Consider the following 23,410-nt stretch of genomic DNA (forward strand, 5'->3'; position numbering starts at 1 on the left):
GGCACGGCTAGGTGTCCTTCCTCTTCAGCAAAATAGGGATGCAGCCTGAAAGATTGAGGTGGTTTTAAAACCCCATAGAACCACCAATACTAATGCTGAACTTCAACTTGTAATACATGCAGTACCCAACGCATGCAAATGGACTTCTAGACGAGTTAGCGCAAGAGCAGGAACGATAAATAGTGATCCACTTGTAATCTATCCCTACATATTTAAATTGGTGAGATGTAGAATATACTGGTTAGAAATGATGCTGGTGACATTACAGTATTACTGATTTTACCCAATTTAATGGAACAGTAAACACCTTGTAATTACTTTAATTACTATGCAGATTTCCAACAGATTTATATATCTGCTGAGTCTGAATGTTGTTAGAACAGATTGCTGCATTTGTTTTTAAATGGTTTAGCTCCACCCACCATTTTCCTTATTTATAGGAGCCAATACGGACTTGCCTATGGAGAAGACAGGCTTTGTCACTCTCATTGTGATAACAAAATCTTTAGCAGAAATGATCAGATAAGAAACTGCAAATTAGGGACAGATATGTGGCAAGGTTAGATTTGTGAAGCCTGCCGTGTGCTCTTTCAGTTTTCAGGATTGAAAAATACACAAATTTCAGACTTGAATTACATTTAAGTAAGAAAAATAAATAGTGAAAATATATTGCTTTACTGTGCATCATTAATCATTTTATATTACAATCTCACAGTTTACTGTCCCTTTAAATACACAGGATTCTTGACTCACCAGGCAAACTATGGCGTTGCTGCCCTCCCATAGCAACTGTCATACTACATTTTCATTAAATTCCTCCCACTCACTGATAATTTATAATATTAAAAAAATATCCCTGCTTAACAGAAGGAGATGGCGATAAAACCTAATGTGCTGTAACCGTTATAAAGCTATGCCACGCTCCTGCAGAAACATCACTGGACTTATATCCACCCTGATATTGTTACAGATTCTAAAACTCATTTAGGTTATGGTGGAGATAAAACTGAGAGATTCAAATTTATTTAAAAAAACATCCACAAATTTATTGTATAGCCAATTAGCACATCTACTGTATCCATGCTTGCTTTTCCCATGAAAATATTCTGTATATATTGTTGTCAATTCATCAAAGGACTCTAATAAGTGGTTTTGTTTTGGAAGCAAATAGTGTGATATATGGTATATCAAATTTGCATATCTTACCCAGAGTTCTCTGGAGCATTGATTACAATGTATATAGAATACTTCAGTGGAAAAAAATAGCAGGGATATTTACCTAGATGTACTATTTGATTATACAATAAAGTTAGAGGTTCTGTAAATACACTATTAAATAAATGGCAACAATAGACCCATTTTATCTTTAAAGTGAATGTAAACATTCATGAATTAGTGCCCGTTTTTAAAAAAAATACTATTAAAACAGGGGCACTTTCATTCATGAAAGTTTACATTGCAGCGTATTTTTACGCTTTCTCTTCAGCAATGCCGTACCAGCGATCCCCCCCTTGCAGCTCCTCTGTACTTACACAGCAATGACGAAACCTGCTTCCTCCAATCAAGGCTTCCCCCCCCCCCCCCAGAGCGTCCATCTCGTGAGGCCACGCCATGATTGGAGGAAGCCGGTTTCATCATTGCTGTTTAAGTACAGCAAGACAAGCGGACGGGGGATCGCCAATACGGCTTTGCTGAATAAAAAGGTATTTTTACGCTGCATTGTAAACTTTCATAAATGAAAGTGCCCCTGTTTTTAATAGTATTTTTAAAAACCGGGCACTAATTCAAGAAAGTTTATATTCACTTTAAGTTTCAAAGTTGCACTTTTAAGAGCTGAGGGCTATATGAAGATACATTTCTAGTGATGTACTTTTGTTGACCTCTTCATCTAGTTCTGTATCAGTCTATCCACAGACTGAAACATACTAGCTTTGTCATCAAGCTTTTTTGAAGTGCTTAATTCTCTTGTTTACCACTGCCTGAAAGAGTTTATTTAAAAGGGCATTAAACTCAAAATTGAATTCACCATAAAATGTTCAACTATGTATAGTAAAAAAAAATTGGAATAGACTTTCATTATTTATTTTGCCTACTGCTCCTGTAATTTAAATATGTATCATTGAATATTCCCACTGCCCCTAAGATAGGGTGGAGTGCATTCCATGAAACTCAGAACCCTGATACTCCTGCATGGTGCAGGGTGTAAGCTTTAGATGTGCAAGAATTTGCTTATATTTGGCCAACACAAAGGAGATGACACAAACTATTCTCAAGAGGTTTTTCATGGGGTGCATACAGATTGTATAAAGATCTTTTATAATTAATGAAGATCTTAAAGGGACATGAAAGATAAAATTACATTTTCATGATTCAGACAGATAGCAGCAAGGCACTACTGGGAGGCGAGAGTGAGATGCTGATTGGTGGCTGCACATGTATGCTTCTTGTCAATGACTCACCTGTGTTCAGCTACCTCCCAGTAGTGAATTGCGGCTCTTACAACAAAGGATATCAAAAGAATGAAGCAAATTAACAAAAGTAAATTAAAAATTGTATGATCAATCTGAATCATGAAAGAAAAATGTTGGATTTCTTGCCCCTTTAATTATTACTACATTTATAAAAATGATTGTAACGTAATTTTAAAAGTGAGAATATTATCTTAAAACAGTCTATTTTATTAATGCTGAAGTAAAAAAAAAATTAAAAAATCTAGTTTTGCTTATTGGTCGTAAGATCAGAACCACAGACCACAGAATAAGATACAAGACTGATCACAGTCAATAGACGTTGAGAGAAATCACATAAAACTGTTATTCTTTTGAGCAGGATAATGTAAATGTTTTACCTTCACACACAGAACACCGCTTAACAAGATAAACATTTCTCAAGCTTAAATGTGCCTTTATAAAATTCTTTACATTACTGAGAAGACTTCTTAGATATTTTCACAAGACCAGAGCCGTTTAGAGAATTGAGCCCATAGTCAAAATTCAGAGTTCAGTTGAAGGGATATGAAACCCAAAACATGTATATTGTGAGTCAAACAGAGCATACCATTTTTTTAAAAGTACAGGTGGTCCTTGGTTTATGCCAGTTCAATTTGCGCCGTTTCAGAATAACAACCTTTTTTTTCAGTCATGTGACTGCTATTGAAAAGCTTTGGAAAGCAATGCACTAATTAAAAAAGCTAATAGGTGGAGCTATCCGCTTGTTTTGCAGCAAAGTTATGCAACTTAAAGGGACGGTCAAGTCCAAAAAAACCCCTTTCATGTTTCAAATAGGGCATGTAATTTTAAACAACTTTCCAATTTACTTTTATCACCAATTTTGCTTTGTTCTTTTGGTATTCTTAGTTGAAAGCTAAACATAGGAGGTTCATATGCTAATTTCTTAGACCTTGAAGGCCGCCTCTAATCCTAATGCATTTTGATAGTTTTTCACCACTAGAGGGCATTAGTTCACGTGTTTCATATAGATAACATTGAGCTCATGCACGTGAATTTACCATGGAGATAGCTCTGATTGGCTAACATGCAAGTCTGTCAAAAGAACTGAAATAAGGGGGCAGTCTGTAATTACAGAGGTAAAACGTGTATAATTATAACTGTGTAAAACTGCAAAAACTGGGAAATTGGTAATTAAGGGATTATCTATCTTTTAAAACAACAAAAATTCTGGTGTTGACTGTCCCTTTAACAGGTCTGAAATTGAACTGTGTACACAGAACAGACATTAGCTATCGAGCAGCCGCTTCCCTATTATCTTCCTGTCCAGCAGCTTGAGGTGAAGGTGCCTAACTGCTTATTAATCACTGCGGATTGAAATGCATAGAATAGGTGCAGACCCAATATTATCTAACATGCTATGCTGCTAACAATGCAGAGAACTGATTGCAGAAAAATGCAAGTAAAAAAATTTTTTTGTTCATTAAACTTAGTTTGATGATGATGCAGTCTGTTGTGTAATTATTTTATTAGGTGATGTTTAGCAAATGTTTTTGTTAATTAAACTTAGTTTGATGATGATACAATCTATATTATTAGGTTTATAATGCTGTTTAGCATTTAAAGTCTTCATTTCAAAGCTTTAATAATAATGTATTAGGTGTTACTTATGACAATTTTGAGAGGGGCCTGGAACCTAACTCCCTCACTTCCCATTGACTTACATTATAAACTGGGTTTCAATTTACAACAGTTTCGATTTACAACCTGGAACCTAACCCCGGCGTAAACTGAGGGCTACCTGTATTTAATTTACTTCTATTATCAAGTTTGCTTCATTTCCATGATATTTTGTGTTGAAGAGACACACAGATAGGCATCTGGAGCACTATCTACCAGGAAATAGTGCTGGCATCTAGTGATCTTGCAAATGGATAGCATTCTAGAAAAATTGCTGCGATATAGTGCTCCAAAAATGGGCCGGCTCTTAAGCTTACCTCTCTGCTTTTCCACAAAAGATACCAAGAGAAGGAAGAAAAATTGATGATAGAAGTAAATTAGAAAATTGTTTAAAATTGCATGCTCTATCTGAATCATAAAATAATACATTTGGGTTTCATATCCCTTTAAGCATCCACTAAAAGAGTAACAATTATGGCCTTCCAAAAACTACAACAAAATATTTGACAAAAAGTGGCTAATATATAAGGTAATACAAACATTTTGTTTGCTTACTGTCTAAATGTTGGTGCATTCCACCAGCCTGTATTAAAGTGTTGTGGCTTTACAGAGCTTTTTATACAAGCTTTACTTTTGCTATTTTGTTGGTACACTGCGGAGTCTTAATAGATTCTTAATGCAATGAAAAAAATAAAGTAAAAATAACAAATGCTCTGTTGGTGACTTTTACCTCTTTAAAAAAAAAATCTGAGCAATTATTCAGCAGAAAAATAACTAGCAGAACCTGACCTGGTACACTGACTACCTGAATTCAATCTGATTAGCAAAACTTGGATTTCTGCAGAGCAAGAACATACTTTCTTCACATAAATCATTTTGTGGCTGATTCTTCAAGCAGAGATAAACAATAGATATAATGCTGGAGAAATTGTTTTGTATCGTATCTCTGTGGTGTGTGTATGTGTATATATATATATATATATATATATGTATATATGTGTGTGTGTGTGTATATATATATAAATACACACACATACATACATATATATGTATACACACACACATATAAATGTTGATGAGGGGAGAAAGCCAAATTTCATATTGATTTATCTCTTTTTGCTTAATCATTGTGTATTCTTCTTGGAACTAGTGAAAATTTCCATTCTTGTATGTATATGTGTATATACGTGTTTTTATATATATATATATATATATATATATATATATATATATATATATATATATATATATATATATACTGTATATATATTTAGCAAGATAGGGGCACTCTCACAAACTAATCAGTTTAATTGCCAGAGTGCTATAGTGATATCATGTAGTCATCAAAAGAATCAGCACTCACTGGGCTTGAAATATATATAAGTAATACATAAGGATTATTCATCCTATGTCAAGCCCAGTGAGTGCTGATTCTTTTGAAGACTATATATATATATATATATACACACAGTATATAGATGAGAGAGACAGGAAGAGAAGGAAGTGAGAGAGGACAGAGAGAAAAGAGACAGGAAAGAAAGAGAAGGGCAAGAAGAGAGAGAATATTGAAAGAGGAGATAGGGAAGAGAGAGCACAAGGGAGGAAGGAGAGAAGAAACAAGAGGGAAGGAGAGAAAAGAAAGAGGAAAGATGAGAATGAGGAACAAGAGAAAAGAGGAAGAAAAGAACAAAAGAGAAAAATAAGGGAGAGAAGAGAAAGGGGGGAAAAGAAAGAAGAAAAAGAGAAGAGAAACAAAAGATACATAGATATTTAGATAGATATGAGAAGGGAAAGGAGGGGACACAGAGATAAAAAGAGAGAGGAGAGATAGACACGAGAGAGGAGAAAGAGACAGATGAGAGAGGAGACACAGAGAAGAGAGAGGTGACAAAAGAGAGAGGAGGAAGAAAGAGGAGAAAGAGACAGAGAAGAGAGAGTAGACATAGAGGAGAGAGATTAGACAGAGAGAAGAGAATATGAGACAGAGAAGAGAGAGGAGAAAGAGGCAGAGAAGAGAGAGGAGAAAGACAGAAAAAAGAGAAGAGAAAGAGACAGAGACAAGAGAGGAGATGCAGAGAAGCGAGAGGAGAAAGAGACAGAGAAGAGAGAGGAGACACAGAAAAGAGAGATTAGACAGAGAAGAGAGAGAAGAAAGAGGAGACAAAGAGAAGAGAGATTAGACAGAGAAGAGAGAGAAGAGAGAGGAGAGAGAGAAGAGAGAGGAGACAGAGAAGAGACAGAGAAGAGACAGAGAAGAGACAGAGAAGAGAGAGGAGACAGAGATGAAAGAGGAGAGAGAGAAGAGAGAAAAGAGAAAGAAGAAAGAGGAAACAGAGAAGAGACAGGAGACAGTGAAGAGAGAGGAGACAGTGAAGAGAGAGGAGACAGTGAAGAGAGAGGAGAGAGAGGAGAGAGAGGAGAGAGAAGAAAGAGGAGACAGAGAAGAGATAGAAGACAGTGAAGAGAGAGGAGAGAGAGAAGAGAGAGGAGACAGAGAAGAAAGAAGAGACAGAGAAGAGAGAGGAGAGAGAGGAGAGAGAGGAGAAAGAGGAGAGAGAGAGGAGAGAGAGAAGAAAGAAGAGACAGAGAAGAGATAGGAGAGAGAAAAGAGAGGAGATAGAGGAGATAGAGGAGAGAGAGAAGAGAGAAAAGAGAGAGGAGATAGAGGAGAGAGAGAGAAGAGAGAGAGGAGAGAGAGGAGAGAGAGGAGAGAGAGGAGAGAGAGAAGAGAGAGAGAAGAGAGAGGAGACAGAGAAGAGAAGAGAGAGGAGAGAGGGGAGAAAGAGAAGAGAGAGAGGAGAGAGAAGAGAGAGAGGAGAGAGAGAGAAGAGAGAGAAGAGAGAGAGAAGAGAGAGGAGACAGAGAAGAAATAGGAAACAGAGAAGAGATAGGAGACAGAGAAGAGAGAGAAGAGAGAGGAGAGAGAGAAGAGAGATGAGAGAGAAGAGAGAGGAGAGAGAGGAGAGAGAGAAGAGAGAGGAGAGAGAGAAGAGAGAGGAGAGAGAGAAGAGAGAGTAGACAGAGAAGAGAGAGGAGAGAGAGGAGAAAGAGGAGAGAGAGAAGATATAGAAGAGAGAGAAGAGAGAGGAGACAGAGAAGAGAGAGGAGACAGAGGAGAGAGAGAAGAGAGAGGAGAGAGAGGAGACAGAGGAGAGAGAGAAGAGAGAGGAGAGAGGAGAGAGAGAAGAGAGAGGAGAGAGGAGACAGAGGAGAGAGAGGAGAGAGAAGAGAGAGAAGAAAGAGGAGACAGAGAAGAGATGGGAAACAGAGAAGAGATAGGAGACAAAGAAGAGATAGGAGGCAAAGAAGAGAGAGGAGAGAGAGGAGAGAGAGAAGAGAGAGGAGAGAGACAAGAGAGAGGAGAGAGAGAAGAGAGAGCAGAGAGAGGAGAAAGAGGAGAGAGAGAAGAGAGAGAAGAGAGAGAAGAAAGAGGAGACAGAGAAGAAAGAGGAGACAGAGAAGAAAGAGGAGACAGAGAAGAAAGAGGAGACAGAGAAGAGATAGGAGACAGAGAAGAGAGAGAGAAGAGAGAGGAGACAGAGAAGAGAGGAGAGGAGAAAAAGGAGAGAGAGAAGAGAGAGAAGAAAGAGGAGACAGATAAGAGATAGGAGACCGAGAAGACATAGGAGACAGAGAAGAGAGAGAGGAGAGAGAGAAGAGAGGAGAGAGAGAAGAGAGAGGAGAGAGAGAAGAGAGAGAAGAGATAGAAGAGAGAGGAGAGAGAGGATAGAGAGAAGAGAGAGGAGAAAGAGGAGAGAGAGAAGAGAGAGAGAAGAGAGAGAGAAGAGAAAGAAGAGAAAGAAGAGAGAGAAGAAAGAGGAGACAGAGAAGAGAGAGGAGAGAGAGAAGATAGAGAAGAGGAGACAGAGAAGAGATAGGGAACAGAGAAGAGATAGGAGACAGAGAAGAGAGAGGAGAGAGCGAAGAGAGAGAAGAGAGAGGAGAGAGAGAAGAGAGAGGAGAGAGAGAAGAGAGAGGAGAGAGAGAGAGGAGAGAGAGAGAAGAGAGAGAGAAGAGAGAGAAGAGAGAGGAGAGAGAGGAGAGAGAGGAGAAAGAGGAGAAAGAGAAGAGAGAGAAGAGAGAGAAGAGAGAGAAGAGAGAGAAGAGAGAGAAGACAGAGAAGACAGAGAAGACAGAGAAGAGAAAGGAGACAGAGAAGAGAGAGGAGACAGAGAAGAGAGAGGAGACAGAGAAGAGAGAGGAGATAGATAAGAGAGAGGAGACAGAGAAGAGAGAGAAGAGAGAGAGAAGAGAGAGAAGAGAGAGGAGAGAGAGGAGAGAGAGGAGAAAGAGGAGAGAGAGAAGAGAGAGAAGAGAGAGAAGACAGAGAAGAGAAAGGAGACAGAGAAGAGAGAGGAGACAGAGAAGAGAGAGACGAGAGAGGAGACAGAGAAGAGAGTGGAAAAAGAAACAGAAAAGAGAGAGTTAATTGTGTTTTTTAATTAATCCTATAAATAGATAATATTAACAAAATGTTGATACAACCACATATCCTTAAATCTGTTATAAATAGCACAGAATACGACCATTCATCTTTTGTTTTTAAACGGATGTCAAAGTGAGAAGTAGGAATAGGTAGCAGAGAAACAGAAAGGGAGATTGGTTAAAGCAAGAAACAAGACATAGCTGTACTTAGATCTAAATATTTCCCAAGCATTTAAACAACATAGAGATACACTAGCTTTTAATAGGAGTCATCTAAATAGCAAAACCCTGTAAGGATTTCCTGTTCTATATCACCAGGAGAAAAACAAATAATGACTCTTATAGAAATCCCACATGGGATTGCCTATCATCTAATAACGATGTACGCTTGCCTTTCCTTGCACACACAGTGTCACAGACCGTCATTGTCTCTGGGAATGGACCAACCATAAAAGAGATTGTATAGATTAGTAATTCCTAAACTGTAGAAATTTGTTAATTGCTTGTGCAAGAAGATTTCTTGAAAAGGCTCCTTTATAAATACAATAAAGAGCATTACATTCTGTGTAAAATGTTTATAAACTCATAGTAAAACACTTTGTAATGTGCATTAATTACTTATGTTGATTACTTTTTATTTAATCTAGCACTGAAAACAGTTTTTCCCCCCCACAGTGAGTGAGTCAGTGCACAAGCTAAATTATATCTGTCCCTAATTGCTGCAGCAGAAGAGAAAAGAAAAACCTACTCAAAAGGTGTGTCCCTGGACTGCATAACAATGCAAAATTACAGTTTTAAAACTTCTAAAACATTTCTAAAGAACTTTTGAAGTACAGTGCTTAATTGCAGATATATGTTAAAAAATGTCTAATATTTTCATTGGGTAAAGAAGAAAATAATCTATAGATGTAAATTTTAGAGATATTCATATTAAACTATTTTTTTTTTTTTTTGGGGGGGGGGACAGAGAGAATACATAATTGGTGTTCACTCTTCAAAACTATTTAGACATTCTTTCCTTATAAGGCTTGTGCTACTATTAAAGGGACATTAAACACATTGAGATAGTAATTTAAAATGTTTAAAGCAAGGGACACTGAACCCAAATTTTTTCTTTTATGATTCAGATAGAGCATGTATTTTTAAGCAACTTTCTAATTTACTCCTATTAGCAAATGTTCTTCATTTTCTTGGTATCTTTATTTGAAAAGCAAGAATGTAAGTTTAGATGCTGGCCCATTTTGGTGAACAACCTGGGTTGTTCTTGCTGATTGGTGGATACATTCATTCACCAATAAACAAGTGCTGTCCAAGGTTCTGGACTTTCCTTTTCAAATAAAGATAGCAAGAGAACAAAGAAAAATTGATAATAGGAGTAAATTATAAAGTTGCTTAAAATTGCATGATCTATCTGAATCACAAAAGAAAAAAAATTTGGGTTCAGTGTCCCTTTAATTATATGTAGAAAAATAACTTTGCAATATACTTTCATTATTTATTTTGTTAATTTATCCAGAATGTTGTGGGCTTCCAAAATTCCTGTTAAAAGTGGAAGTTCAGACACAGCTGTAATCCACAGTCATTGGTTGCACACTCTATTAAGCCGTTTATAACTGTCCCTTATGGGCCTTAGCAGAAAAATAAATCTAAGTGACAATATGGCAGTGCTCACTGCTTTATGCACATTAAAATGTTACCTTTATTTTTTCAATATTTAACCCCTTCGCTACCTGGAATTTCAAAGAAAAACTTGCCCAAAGCACTAGAGAATTTTTAGCATTTTTGCTATCACTCTATTTAAACAGAAATAGTCTTGTTTTTTTTTTTATTTACCAACCAAAACTATATATTAATGTTACAGTAGACAACCCAAGGCGTTGATCTAGGCCTATTTTGGTATATTTAATGCCACTATTTAGCTGCTACATATGTCCATATAAAAATATTTGTTAATTTTTTTGCAAACTTTTTGTTTCTCACTGAAATTATTTACGCACAACTACTGCAGTCATAAGGCAAATGGTTGTAAAAGCTTCTCTGGGGTCCCCTTTGCTCAAATAGCAAACATGCATGGCTTTACCATTGGTTTTTGGCAACTAGAAGGACGCTAATTGCAGCTGCGCACCCCACTTCAGAAATTCCTGGCAGTGAAAGGGTTATTTGGTTAGCCTGTATTTGTTAATTTTTGCTGTAGTGTAGGCAGGAGATTAGGCAGGAGATTACCCTCCTGCCTAATCTGCCTAATCTCTCTCAAACTGCTTCCCCCCCCTGGTCACCACTATCTTGGATACTGGCAGACAGTCTGACAGTATGCAGTTTGGCGCTTTTTAAAAAAATATATATTTATTTCTAGAGATGTGCATTTGTACTGAAAATTGGCTTTATGTTTTCGTAAACAAATATCCGAATGAATGCAAGATCACCTTTCTTCTGTAGTGTAGGGTCCCCCTCCCCCTCCAGACAATATTTTTTCATGGTGTTGGGACTCATCCCTCCCTCTTACCTGCCTTTACATTTTTGTAGTGTAGGGAACCCCGTCCCTCACCCCCTTCTCAGCTGTACTGTACACCCACTTCCCTCATTCCCTCCCACCAGCACCAACAGAGGATCGTTAGAGAAAGTGCCACAGTGTTACTCTCTGTAACAATCAGTGAGCTGGCTTCATATGGTAAGTAAACATGATCTGTGCTCCCTTACCATATGAAGGAAGATGCCTTCTGCCCCCAGCTGCAGTCTCCGCTGTCTAAGCTAACAACAGGGACCGCAACATTCATCTCTGTGTTGGACATAGGTACTACATCAACACAGTATGCTGGGAAATGTACTATGTGACGTTGTACCTACGTCCAAATGGTGCAAGGGGTTAAACTACTAATATATTTTTAAAAAAACACGTCTATATTATTTTCAGGCTAATCTTTGCTCAGAATATATCATTCTGTCAATGATTCATTTAGTGTTTAATATCTCTTTAATGTTACACAAGCAATAAATAGCATGAAAAGTCAAATTTCAGAATAATGTAAATATTTTAAATATTCTTCAGTAATTCAACAAATAAACTATATTGATACATTCTAAATATAACCTTAATACACTTGTCCTTTAGTTCAAACAAAATAAATATAGTTTAAAATAAAAAGTATGCAAAATTCTCAATCGGAAAGACCCCTTATCAAGATGCGCTCTCTAGTGTAAATACTATAACCAAAATAAATTCTTTGCAAGTTACAATTCACAAAACACTTCTACAATGTATTAAACAATTGGTAAATATCCCAAGGAAATGTTGTCTGCTTTTAAACTATGGATTATAAATGTTTACTGATCCAGTGCAAGATCAAACACAGAGTACTATGATCATAGGCATTTAAAATAATAAGGAACACAGTGGCAGTCTGTACTTGCTTTATCAGTTACTACCGTAGCTGACATCAAACGCAACCTGTCTGGCTTACGCTTTTGATTAAGCTCTCCATTCAATTGAAGCTTGTTTGTATTCCATGCTTGTCTGAATGACAAATTGAATATTGTGCTGTGCTGCAAAAAGAGGCGTTAATCAACAGTGCTTGGAGGAAAAGTAAGAGTGCTGCAATCAGTATGTTATTAGAAAGTGGACCTTGCTGAAAGAGGCAAAGCTGTTAAGATGCACATTGCGCCAGATGTTTTGGCAACGAAAGACATGAGCTTGATAGGCGATGATTGCTCAATATGTTTATTGCCGTGTTGGCTTAAAGGGTAATGAAACCCAAAAATGTTCTTTCATGATTTAGGTAGAACATACAATTTTAAACAACTTTCCAGCTTACTTTTATGATCAAATTTGCTTCATTCTCTTGGTATCATTTGTTAAAGTAGCAGCAATGCACTACTGGTTTCTAATTGAACACATGGGTGAGCCAATGACAATCGGTTTATATACGCAGCCACCAATCAGCAGCTAGAAACTAGCTTTCCTAGATAAGCCTTTCAACAAAGGATAACAAAAGAAGGAACCAAATTAAATAATACAAGTAAAGTGGAACGTTGTTTACAATTGCATGCTCTTTCCGAATCATTAAAGAAAAGATTTGGGTTTCATGTCCCTTTAAATCAAACATACTCATCAGCTTGTCAGAGAGCCTGCTGGTTAGCCTTTTAGCCGTAACATGTCACATGCTGAAAGTAGCAGAGATAAGCGATGTTATCTTTTCTTTTTTCCATTTTCATATTGCTTAATAATTTATTAGTTTCACTTTATTTTCCATTATTGAAGTTATATTTCCTGATTTTTGTTTATGTCACTATAATATGATTTCTATATATATTATAATATCCCTTCAATATAATTGAGCATTGGGGTTATTTATTTCTTCATACTGTATTTAAGTAACTTGGGTCATAATATAGGAATAATCTTGCGAAAGCAGCTTTGCGATAAAGAACTAGCATTGACATTATAACGTAGAAGTACAAAAGAGTTGGATTATAGTTTTGCTATCAGAATCTCTTGGGATGTTGGAATGAAAAAAGACAAAGGCAATTTTATAAGGAAAATTAATTATCTGTGTCTTGAAAAATTAATGATTTGGTATTTAAATAAAAATGTCTGACTTTTAAGTAACAATTGTATTTGTGTTTTCTATCGAATTAATGGAGTATTGGGACATCATAACTGTGATTCTTTCTTTTTTAAATAATTGTTGTTACTGTGTGATTAGACAGTCAACAACCGTGGTGGCCAAACACAACCCAAATATATAGCACAAGACTAAGGAATCCTTACTAGTCAACTACTTGATCACTTTGGCCAAGTGTCCTTTCCTCAAATACAAATGTATTAAACCATGAACTGCTGATGAAGATTTGGGATATGGATACACAAATATTTGGGACGGAGAAAAGAATAAGCAAAATCATTAAAAATAATAATGATCGCTGGCCTAATCAATTCTTAATAAATGTGGGCCTTCAAGCATTAACCAGTTGTTTTTTATGTGAATTTTCATTTGATCAAAGCTTCATTCAGAAATTAGAATATTAATATTTCAGTGTTGATACAATTCAACACTGGTATCCATATTCAGAAATCCTATTTCAATGTCATTGTTTGTTTTATAGAAACATTAAAATGGCGGGCCAATGTCCAGAGGAATATTTTTCTACTTTTTGAAATGTCCAAACTATGACATCTGCTCATACTTAGGTTGTATTTTTCCTACCTTTTGTCATTTTATAGTATATGTTCTCTAAAGAAATTTCTAGAATCCTACCCAGGACAATATTTGTGCTCTGGTAGTTATTTTCATCTAGAGGCTTTCTTTAAGGGACACAAAACCCAAAAGTATATTTCATGATGCACATACAATTTTAAACCACTTTATAGTTTACTTATATTACCAAATTTGCTTCATTTTCTTGACATCCCTTGTTGAAGTAGCATCAATACTCTACCGTAAGCTAGGTGAACACATCAGGTAAGCCAATGAGCAATATATGTGCAGCCACCAATTAGCAACAAGCTCACTAATTGCTGATCCTGAGCTTACCTAGATATATTTTTAAAAAAAGATACCAATAGAATGAAGCAATTTAGATAATAGAAGTAAATTAGAAACTTGTTTCAAATCACATGCTCTATCTGAATCATCACAGTTTAATTTTGACTTTACTGTCCCTTAAATAATTATCAAAGATAATTTTATACACGTTAACAATTTCACTTAGATGAGATCAGATTATTTACACTATATATTGTGGCATTAAACAGTTCTGTGTGCAGTATACATCTGGCTAATCTCTTAGTTAACAGGACATAGCAACACCTCTAAATCAGTAGATAAATGTCTACAGCCATCAATGCTTTTTGTGGCCATACCAAACATGGAATCTGAGGGCATATTGAAAGCTGTTAACGAACACAGGTGAGTATATTCGCTGTGTTTTGTATGAGATTAACAAAATATCCGTTTTTACAAGCTCTCCAGCATTTATTCAAAATTAGGATTTTTGTTTTGTTTTAGCAAAAAAAAAAAAATCGGCTACAACTTAAAAAAATGATGCCAGGGAAGGAAAATTATTAACATTCAATATTACAATGTCATCAGTTATTTTACATAGAACTGCATTACAACTTTCTATATAACATTTTTTTTTACCTAGTACGGATGCGTTACCTATTTAATCATCAAACATTTTAACTAAACCTTTTTTTCTGAATTTGGGTTAAGTGATGAAGCACATCTACAAATATTAGAATCAGTACCATTCAAGGCGAGTAAAGTATCTCTTGAACAGTGTACTGCCAGTGTTCTCGTAAATTTCTGCAACACTATTATCTCAGATATAATTATTTTTTAAATTGTGTAGCTAAAAGCTTAAAGGAACATAAAAGCACAATAAGAAAATGCTTTAATGAGTTGCATATGTGTGTAGCCACCAATCAATAACCATGTTCAGCTCTGGATTGGATGTGCATTTTTAACCCAGACTTTAAATAGGGGAATAATAACATTTTCTTATGGCTGTTTTATATCTATTTAAGATTCATTTTGTTTATATGAATTATTACATGATATAAAAAACATTTATAGGAATCACAAGGTTGTTTGCACAACTATAATCCAGTTGATGTGTCCCTTCCTTTATTGACATTTGTTTGTACTGCATAGTTATTCATATATAGTCATATATATAAGAAATGTCCTACTCTTCCGTGTTTATACACATTCAACTGTAAAAATATGTATTAAATAAGCGTGTTTGGGTAGCAAAGATATGTTGTTTGACCTAATAAAATTATATATATTATGGACAGGGCATTTTTAAGCAGGAGTGTAGTGACAGGGAAATAAACTAATGTGGAAAATGATCAAAGCACACAAAACAAGCAACTAAAAATAGAAAAGCTTTTTTTTTCTGCAAAGATGCAAATTCACCCGAAACAAAGCAAAAATAAGCTACAGCTGCAAGTCTGCACTCTTGTGGTCAGAAATATGGGTAGTGTTCATGTGCAAAGAACAAAAGCAGTTTTGTTAGTAAGGGTTAGTATGGGTTAACAAAAGAAAGAGGCACCACCAAATCTGAAGATAATTCTAATCTTTTTTTATTGTATTATTATTATTTTTGTCTGACCCTGAAGAGTTCAGAAAAAGCATGACCAGAAAGTGGAAGAAACAGTAACTATCTGGGTATGAAGGTACTGTACGTATGGTCCACTTTAGTGTTTTGCAAGCTCCAAAATTAATGGAATACAGCCTACCTTTACCTGAATCTAGAAAAAAAAGAGGATGATAGAAATTGTGGACAGAAATTTTGACATCTTGTTGGTTATTTCTTGGCAGAATATTATTTAGGACATATATATATGAGATGTGGATGTCAAATTACAAATTGGGCTGTAGTCTTAGATACATGGGGGAAACAATCATCACAATCTAAAATATTTCCAAAACAGCAATTGCAAATTGGAATGATGTAATTTGCTTATTATTTCTATCATCCCCTTTGTGTTCTAGAGAAGTGTGTGGAAACCAGGAGAACGAGGTACCTGCTAGGTGGATTGTTGACAGAGGGTCCAGGCTGTGAGAGACTACATTTGCCCCGTGGCTGTTTGCAATGAATAGGGGGTAAAGAAAGAAGAATGTTCAGTCCAGGCAAATAAAGACAAGCTACCGATGAAAGAAAATATAACAAAAATAAAAAGTGCAGCAAAAGAAAACAAAATCATATGAGGTGATCAAAAACCCAGGAAACAAGGAAACTGGCTTTTCATTTTTATATTGCCCAAAATGAATGATATTTTTTCAATTGTGATTAATTTAGGAAAAAAAATTATGTAAAAAATTGAGTTATTTTTACTTTAAAAAATGTATTTTAAATACCATCTCAAAATTAATTACAAATATTTTCAGACTAGATTATTTACAAGTGTTTAAAGGGACATTAATCTTTTTCTTTGTTGTATCCAATAGTTTATTTTGAGCCGAAAAAAAATCTCTTTTTTGATTGTATGTCTGTAGGGCATCAGTGTCCTCCAATAAAGCTGGAGTAATTGTCCTTATCAGCCACTCTGTAATGGGTGTGAGGATTGAGGTGTACACATACAGACACTTCCTATAAGTTACAACAGCTACACATAATTTAACATAGCTTTGCAAATAAATGTTAATATTAATAATAACAACATCACTTTTAAAAAATATTTAACATGTTTAAATAATGCTCTTTCATTTGCATGGCAGATATTTTTCTAGTTTAATGTCCCTTTAAAAACTAAACTAATGTTGATATATTTAAATGATTAGACAATTATTCTATTTTTTTAAATAATTATTTTCTATTTCTATTTACTATTTAAACACAGTTTTAATATACACCTTAGAAAAGCCAGTGTTCCTTTACATTTTTTCACTAGGACCTAAAGGAAACTAGTGAATTTAGAAAAGTAAATTTAGAAGATCATATAGTTCATAAGGACAGAACTTACAGATGTTATTCAACTAAGGTGCAAATGAAATTCCCAGTACCACAAAAACTGATTAAAAATAATTAAACAGAGCTACAAAGGATAGACCAAAATAATCCCGGTTTCATTAAATAAAAAAGGTAGAATTTACTTGCTCTGATGTCATGCAGGGATGGAAATATAAAGGAGATGAAATAGCTGAATACTGCTATGTGGACTGTTCTCGGGTCTTGTGGGATGTGTGGATTGTCTTCCTAACAAGGTTATGATGAAATATTTCCTATGGTTATTTCCCTGCACTCTCCATATGTCCCTATTTTAAAAACCACATCTACATTACCGTTCTCTGTCTGCTAGGTGTGCTTCTGCCGGACAAAGGGCTTAGGGATCCAGAAGTGTCTAGATCATCTGCTGAAGACCATGACGTTAATTCCTAAAATTAAAAGTGAGTTTTATTAGTATTTGGTTATACTGTACAAAACAATTATTTAACTTAGAAATCTAAGGACATCTTTTAATTCCTGTTCAGGTTGGACATCCTTGGTGTAAATGTTCTACAAATATTTAGCCACCAATACAAATTGAGCATTACCATTCTTTTTGCACAATATTAGTCAATATTTAAATAACCTATACAAGAAATAAAATAAAACCAAACACTTGGACTAAACCATTATGGGAGTAGCAACACAATTTGTGTACCAATCTTCGTCTATAGTTACTATACGTTTCGAAGACCTGCCACTTCATCAAGTGTTGCACCATTTTAAGGGACATGTGATATATAAAAACTATTTTTACAAGTGGTAATTATTAGGGTATACTTACTATTTTGTAAGTAATATATAATTTCATGAGACATGCTCTAAATAAAAATTATTATAAAAGTGATATATATTAAATATATTGTTATTTTCAATAAATAAAATAAAAAATATTTGTAACCATTGTGTTATTTTGTTTGAGTATTTTCATTGGTTGAAAATATTTCTTCTTCAAATGACATGAAAAAATTAAAATGTTTTGGTTTGCGATATACCATATCTTTTTCAATTTGTCCTCTTAAAGTGTTACATACAAAATGTAAGATCCACAATTTATTAATAAAAAAGCAAATTTTTTTAGTACCACATTTTATTGTCAGCTTATGTTTAAAATTCATACTGACTGAAATTTTAAACTTACCAGTTGATTACTTGAGATGTCTAACATTTTTTCTAGTTCTTTGATATGACGAGTGACTTCCTTCAACAGCACCTTGAGTCTGTTTCCAATTACATGAACTTTTTCCTTGGCTTCTAGAGAATCCTTGCCCTCTGCATTAACTAGGAGCTGGCATGACATGTCTTGCAGAGATGCCACTTTCAGTTGGGACTCTAGCAATTCACGCTTGATTTGCTGCGACACAAGAATAAAGTCAGCAATTTTTGTGCAAGCTAACAAAGAATAAGAATGTCCAAAAACTGGAGCTCTATACAACTTCTTGAAATGACCAGCTAAATTAGTTAATATATATATATCTTAGTGTTTAAATTGGTTAGAGAATTTTGATTTGTCAATGTTATATGTCAATTATTTGAAGGGACATGCAAAATTATGTTTAAGTCTACTACAAATAAAAGTGGTATTTTATAATGCTCTTAATCCTAACGCATCAGAATTACAGTGCAAATACATTGTATGAAAAACTACAGAAAAAAATAATATACAGAGATGTTTTTTTACAAGGGATTTCATGGATTAACTAAATAATGGTGATGACTGTTTAATATTTTTTCACTTATCCAATAATATTAGCGCTGCAGAATCTGCTGGCGCTCTACAAATACCTGATAATAATAATATAAATTCATGGTGTGTGCAGTTAACTATTTCATACTAGCTTGAGTAGTTTTATAATTTGCATTTTTTTATTATACAAATACTGCATTGCAGTCATAACTTGTGTGATTATTACAGTAAGTACACTACCTCAATAATTCTATACAAAATTATCTGCTACTTTGTAAAGAAAATAAATAATAATGTTATATATATTTATCAGTCTTTACCAAATATAAACAGATTATCAGGCTTTTTGGATAAGATTTAAATTATATTTGAACAACTCTATAAACTTTAATAAATAACTGTTAATATTAACTATTTCAGAATTTTTCGCATCAACTTACAGCACATTTCTATTTAGCGATTTACAACAACCTATAAATATTGGCAAATTGAAATGAAATAAAATATGAAGATAAAAAAAAATACAAAAACTATGTTCGTAAATAACATACAATTATTGAGGACATTACCGTCAAAAGTTTGTGGTGGTCTTGCAGGGTGTCAGAGTCAAGGTTTGGATTGAGTGGAAGAATCTCGTTCTTTCTTCTGTCTATATTTTCCAACCAAAGCAGAAGCCCATGGCTCATTTCATGGAAGTCCTATAAAGAAACAAAGAAAAACATTAACCAGATGGCAACAAGGCCTGATTTGAAGAAAAATGGTTACCTTTGAGTAGGGATGGGCGAATGTTTCTAAAAATTCAAAATTTAAAACGAATTTTGATACATTCGTTCTAATCGAATTTCGAATGTTTATATAACATTCTAACATTCTATTTTCGAATTTTCGTTTTCGAATTTTTTAATAAAATAGAATGTTTAGCTATGTATTCATTCAATTTCGAAATGTAATATTAGAATTCGAATGTGACATTCGAATTCGAATGTGACATTCAAATTTGAAATAGTATTTCTAGTCTACAACTGTGTTTAATAAATGTAATATTCGAATTCGAATGTCACATTCGAATTTGAAATAGTATTTCTAGTCTAATACTGTGTTTTAAATGTGACATTCGAATTCGAAATAGTATTTCTAGTCTAATACTGTGTTTTATAAATGTAAAATTCGAATTCGAATGTGACATTCGAAATAGTGTTTCTAGTCTACAATTGTGTTTTATAAATGTAATATTCGAATTCGAATGTGATATTCGAATGTAACAATAACATTCGAAAATCGAATTTTTAAGAATATTCGTTCTTATCAACATTCTATTATGTAAATCGAATTTCTACAATAACATTCGTTCTAACATTCGAATTCGGATATAAACAAATTCGCCCATCCCTACCTATGAGTAGTATATCAATGCTAATCTATGATTCAAATATGCTAAACAGCTGGTTTAGGAAAAGGATGAGGAGAAAATGTGAGGGAAAAAAAGAAACGAAAAGAGGAGGTGAGAAAAGTTAGACAGTTTCAGAAGGTCACATTAGTGATGAACAGATGTAGGATATGGAGTTGATAGCTTGGACAAGTATAAGGTCTTTCTGTATCCAGCCTTCAAAGGATTAAACTATAAAAAAAATATGTCATTCAAAAGACAGAGCATTATTTTACTATGTTAAAATATTAATAAGTTCATGTAACAGAAACTCATTGACTTTTAATGGCAAATGTATTTTTTATCCCATTTTCCAGCCCCCCCTGTATCATGTGACAGGCATCAGCCAATCACAAGCTAGTATAAGTATATCTTGTGAGCTTGTGCACAGGCTCAGTAGGATATTGTTCCCTAGAAAGTGTGAATATAAAAAGACTGTGCAAAATTTGACAATGAAAGTAAATTGGAAAGTGTCTTAAACTGCATGCTTTTCCTGAATCATAAAAGTTTATTTTGACTTGAGTGTCCCTTTAACTGGGAAAACCTAAATAAAAAATAAATAAATAAATAAAAAACTGTATTACATCTTAAAAGTCTCTCATTTAAAAAAAATATTGGAAAAAAAAAATGTCCTTTTTGTTGTAGATTAGCCCATTTTAATGGGTTGTGGTCTCAATGAACAAAGTAAGCTGTTTCAAATACAAAAATAAACATAAAGGAATTTATCATATATTTTATGGAAACACATTAAGGGTAAACAATTATACAGTACACTAGACTTGTGGACTCTCACCACCTTACGAAAGAAGCAACATTAAAAATATTTTATTCTCTGTAAAACTGTAGTGTTTCTACCCCTCCCTCATGAAAGGCTGCAGTGTATTCTGTAAAATGGAGAACTCTACATTTTGCACACTGATTGGCTAATACGTGCATGTGCTTGTTTATATTAGTCCCTAATTGGCCACCGCAAAGAAAGTAAGACAAACAACAAAAGGTTTTTTAAATGAGCGTGTCTCACGTATGCAAAATAATGCATATTTTTCTAACAAAATAACAGTTATAAAATGATTTTAATAACATTTATTTTGCATGCAGATTGTTTGCAATTCAATGAATAATTTCTGATGCATAAATACATTTAAATTTACATTAAAGGGACACTGAACCAACATTTTTTCTTTTGTGATTCAGATAGAGCATGAAATTTTAAACCAACTTTCTAATTTACTCCTATTATCAAATTTTCTTCATTCTCTTGGTATCTTTATTTGAAAAGCAAGAATGTCAGTTTAGATGCCGGCCCATTTTTGGTGAACAACCTGTGTTGTCCATGCTGATTGGACAGCACCAATAAACAAGTGCTATCCAGTGTCCTGATCCAACAATTGTCTGGCTTATTTGCTTAGATGCCTACTTTTTCAAGTAAAGATAGCAAGAGAATGAAGAAAAAATTATAATAGGAGTAAATTAGAAAGTTGTTTAAAATTGTATGCTCTATCTGAATCAAGAAAGAAAAAAAATGGGTTCAGTGTCCCTTTAATGCAAAATATTAGCTATAGTTTTCTATATGATTTTCTGATACCTATAGGGTTAGTAGTAACACAAATCTCTTTTTCTAGAATATAATATGCCAGAAAAAAATACAGAATTATTATTTTTATTATTGTCATATAAACATTTAAAGGGACAGTAAAGTAAAAATTCAGCTTAAATGAATGGGATTAAGCATGAAATTTTAAACAACTTTCCAATTTACTTCTATCACTTTTGCTTAGTTCTCTTGTTAACCTTTGTCAAAGAGTAAACATTGCAACAATGTTTATAGAATTCTTATACACTGTTGCAAAGACTGTGGCCATAGACTGCACACTCCTAAACTCATATCTGCCTACCTATCTTTACTCTACGACAAAGGATACCAAGAAAACAAACATTTTATAAAAAAAAAGGAAATGGGAAAGTTGATTAAAATTGCATTCTCAATCTGAATTGTGAATGTTTAATTTTCACTTTACTGTTCTTTTAATCTTTTTTAGGGCCTGGCACTGAGGGTAAAAATAAAAGTATGTGAAAATAAAACAGTGCCTACATGCAGCAGATGGGAATTGCTTGATGTACACAAATGCTACACATTTTTAAAATAGTAGCTTATCGTCAAACAAGTGACTTAAAAGAACATGAAACCCAACATTTTTCTTTCATGATTTAGGTAGAACAAACAATTTTAAACAACTTTCCAGTTTACATTAATTATCAAATTTGCTTCAGTCTTTTGGTATCATTTGCTGAAGGAGCAGCAATGCACTGCTGGTTTCTAACTGAACACATGAGTGAGCCAATGGCAATCGGTATATATAGGCAGCCACCAATCAGCAGCTAGAACCTAGATTATTTGCTGCTCCTGAGCTTACTTAGATAAAGCTTTCAGAAAAGGATAACAAGAGAAGGAAGAAAATTAAATAATAGAAGTAAATTGGAAACTTGTTTAAAATTGTATGCTCTGTCTAAATCATCAATGTCTAATTATCACTTTGTTGTCCCTTTAATTAAATACTTACAGAGAAATGAAACAAAAAATGTTTCTTTTATGTTTCAGATAGAGCATATCATATGTTTCAGATAGAGCATATCATTTTTGTAATTTTTTATTTTTTAAAGATTCCAATGGACTTCTATTATAATTTTTTTGTTCTCATGAGATTCTTTGTTGAAGAGATACCTAGGTAGGTAGCTTGCATATTTATGAAGCACTACATGGGACGTGTTCTTGCAAATTTTCTGCTGTACAGTGCTCTAGACATGTGAATGATCCTGCTTTTCAACAAAGGATATCAATAGAATGAAGTACATTTTATAAAAATAATAAATTGGAAGATTTTTTTTATGCTACACTTTATCTGAATCATGAAAGGACATTTTGTGGTTTTGTTTTCTTTTAAAGGGACATTAAACACTTTGAGATGGTAATATAAAATGATAAATTGTATATATAAAACAACTCTGCAATATACTTTCATTATTTATTTTGTCCTCTTTGCCTGTAATTCCATTCTGAAATTGGGAGCTTTTCAGTTCCTGTTAGAAATGGAAGTGCAGAACACTGTTAAATCCAGCACAACCATTGGCTGCACACTCTAGTGACCTATTTATAACTGACCCTAATTGGCCACAGCAGAGAAGGTAACACAAGTTACAACATGGCAGCTCCCAGTGTTTTATAGACACTAAAACTTATTACTACACTTATTTTGT

The 23,410-nt window shown here is 34.1% G+C and overlaps 1 protein-coding gene across 1 annotated transcript in view; it reads right to left on the reverse strand.

The window, feature by feature from the left end:
* Positions 1 to 23,410, reverse strand: part of SYNE1 (spectrin repeat containing nuclear envelope protein 1) — a 780,519-nt gene that overhangs the window by 10,711 nt on the left and 746,398 nt on the right. Inside the window, 4 exon segments of the mRNA XM_053711805.1 lie at positions 16,081 to 16,139; positions 17,339 to 17,431; positions 18,184 to 18,396; positions 19,299 to 19,427. Coding sequence (XP_053567780.1) covers positions 16,081 to 16,139; positions 17,339 to 17,431; positions 18,184 to 18,396; positions 19,299 to 19,427 — 494 coding nt within the window.

Source organism: Bombina bombina, chromosome 4, assembly GCF_027579735.1.
Source record: "Bombina bombina isolate aBomBom1 chromosome 4, aBomBom1.pri, whole genome shotgun sequence".
NCBI lineage: Eukaryota > Metazoa > Chordata > Amphibia > Anura > Bombinatoridae > Bombina > Bombina bombina.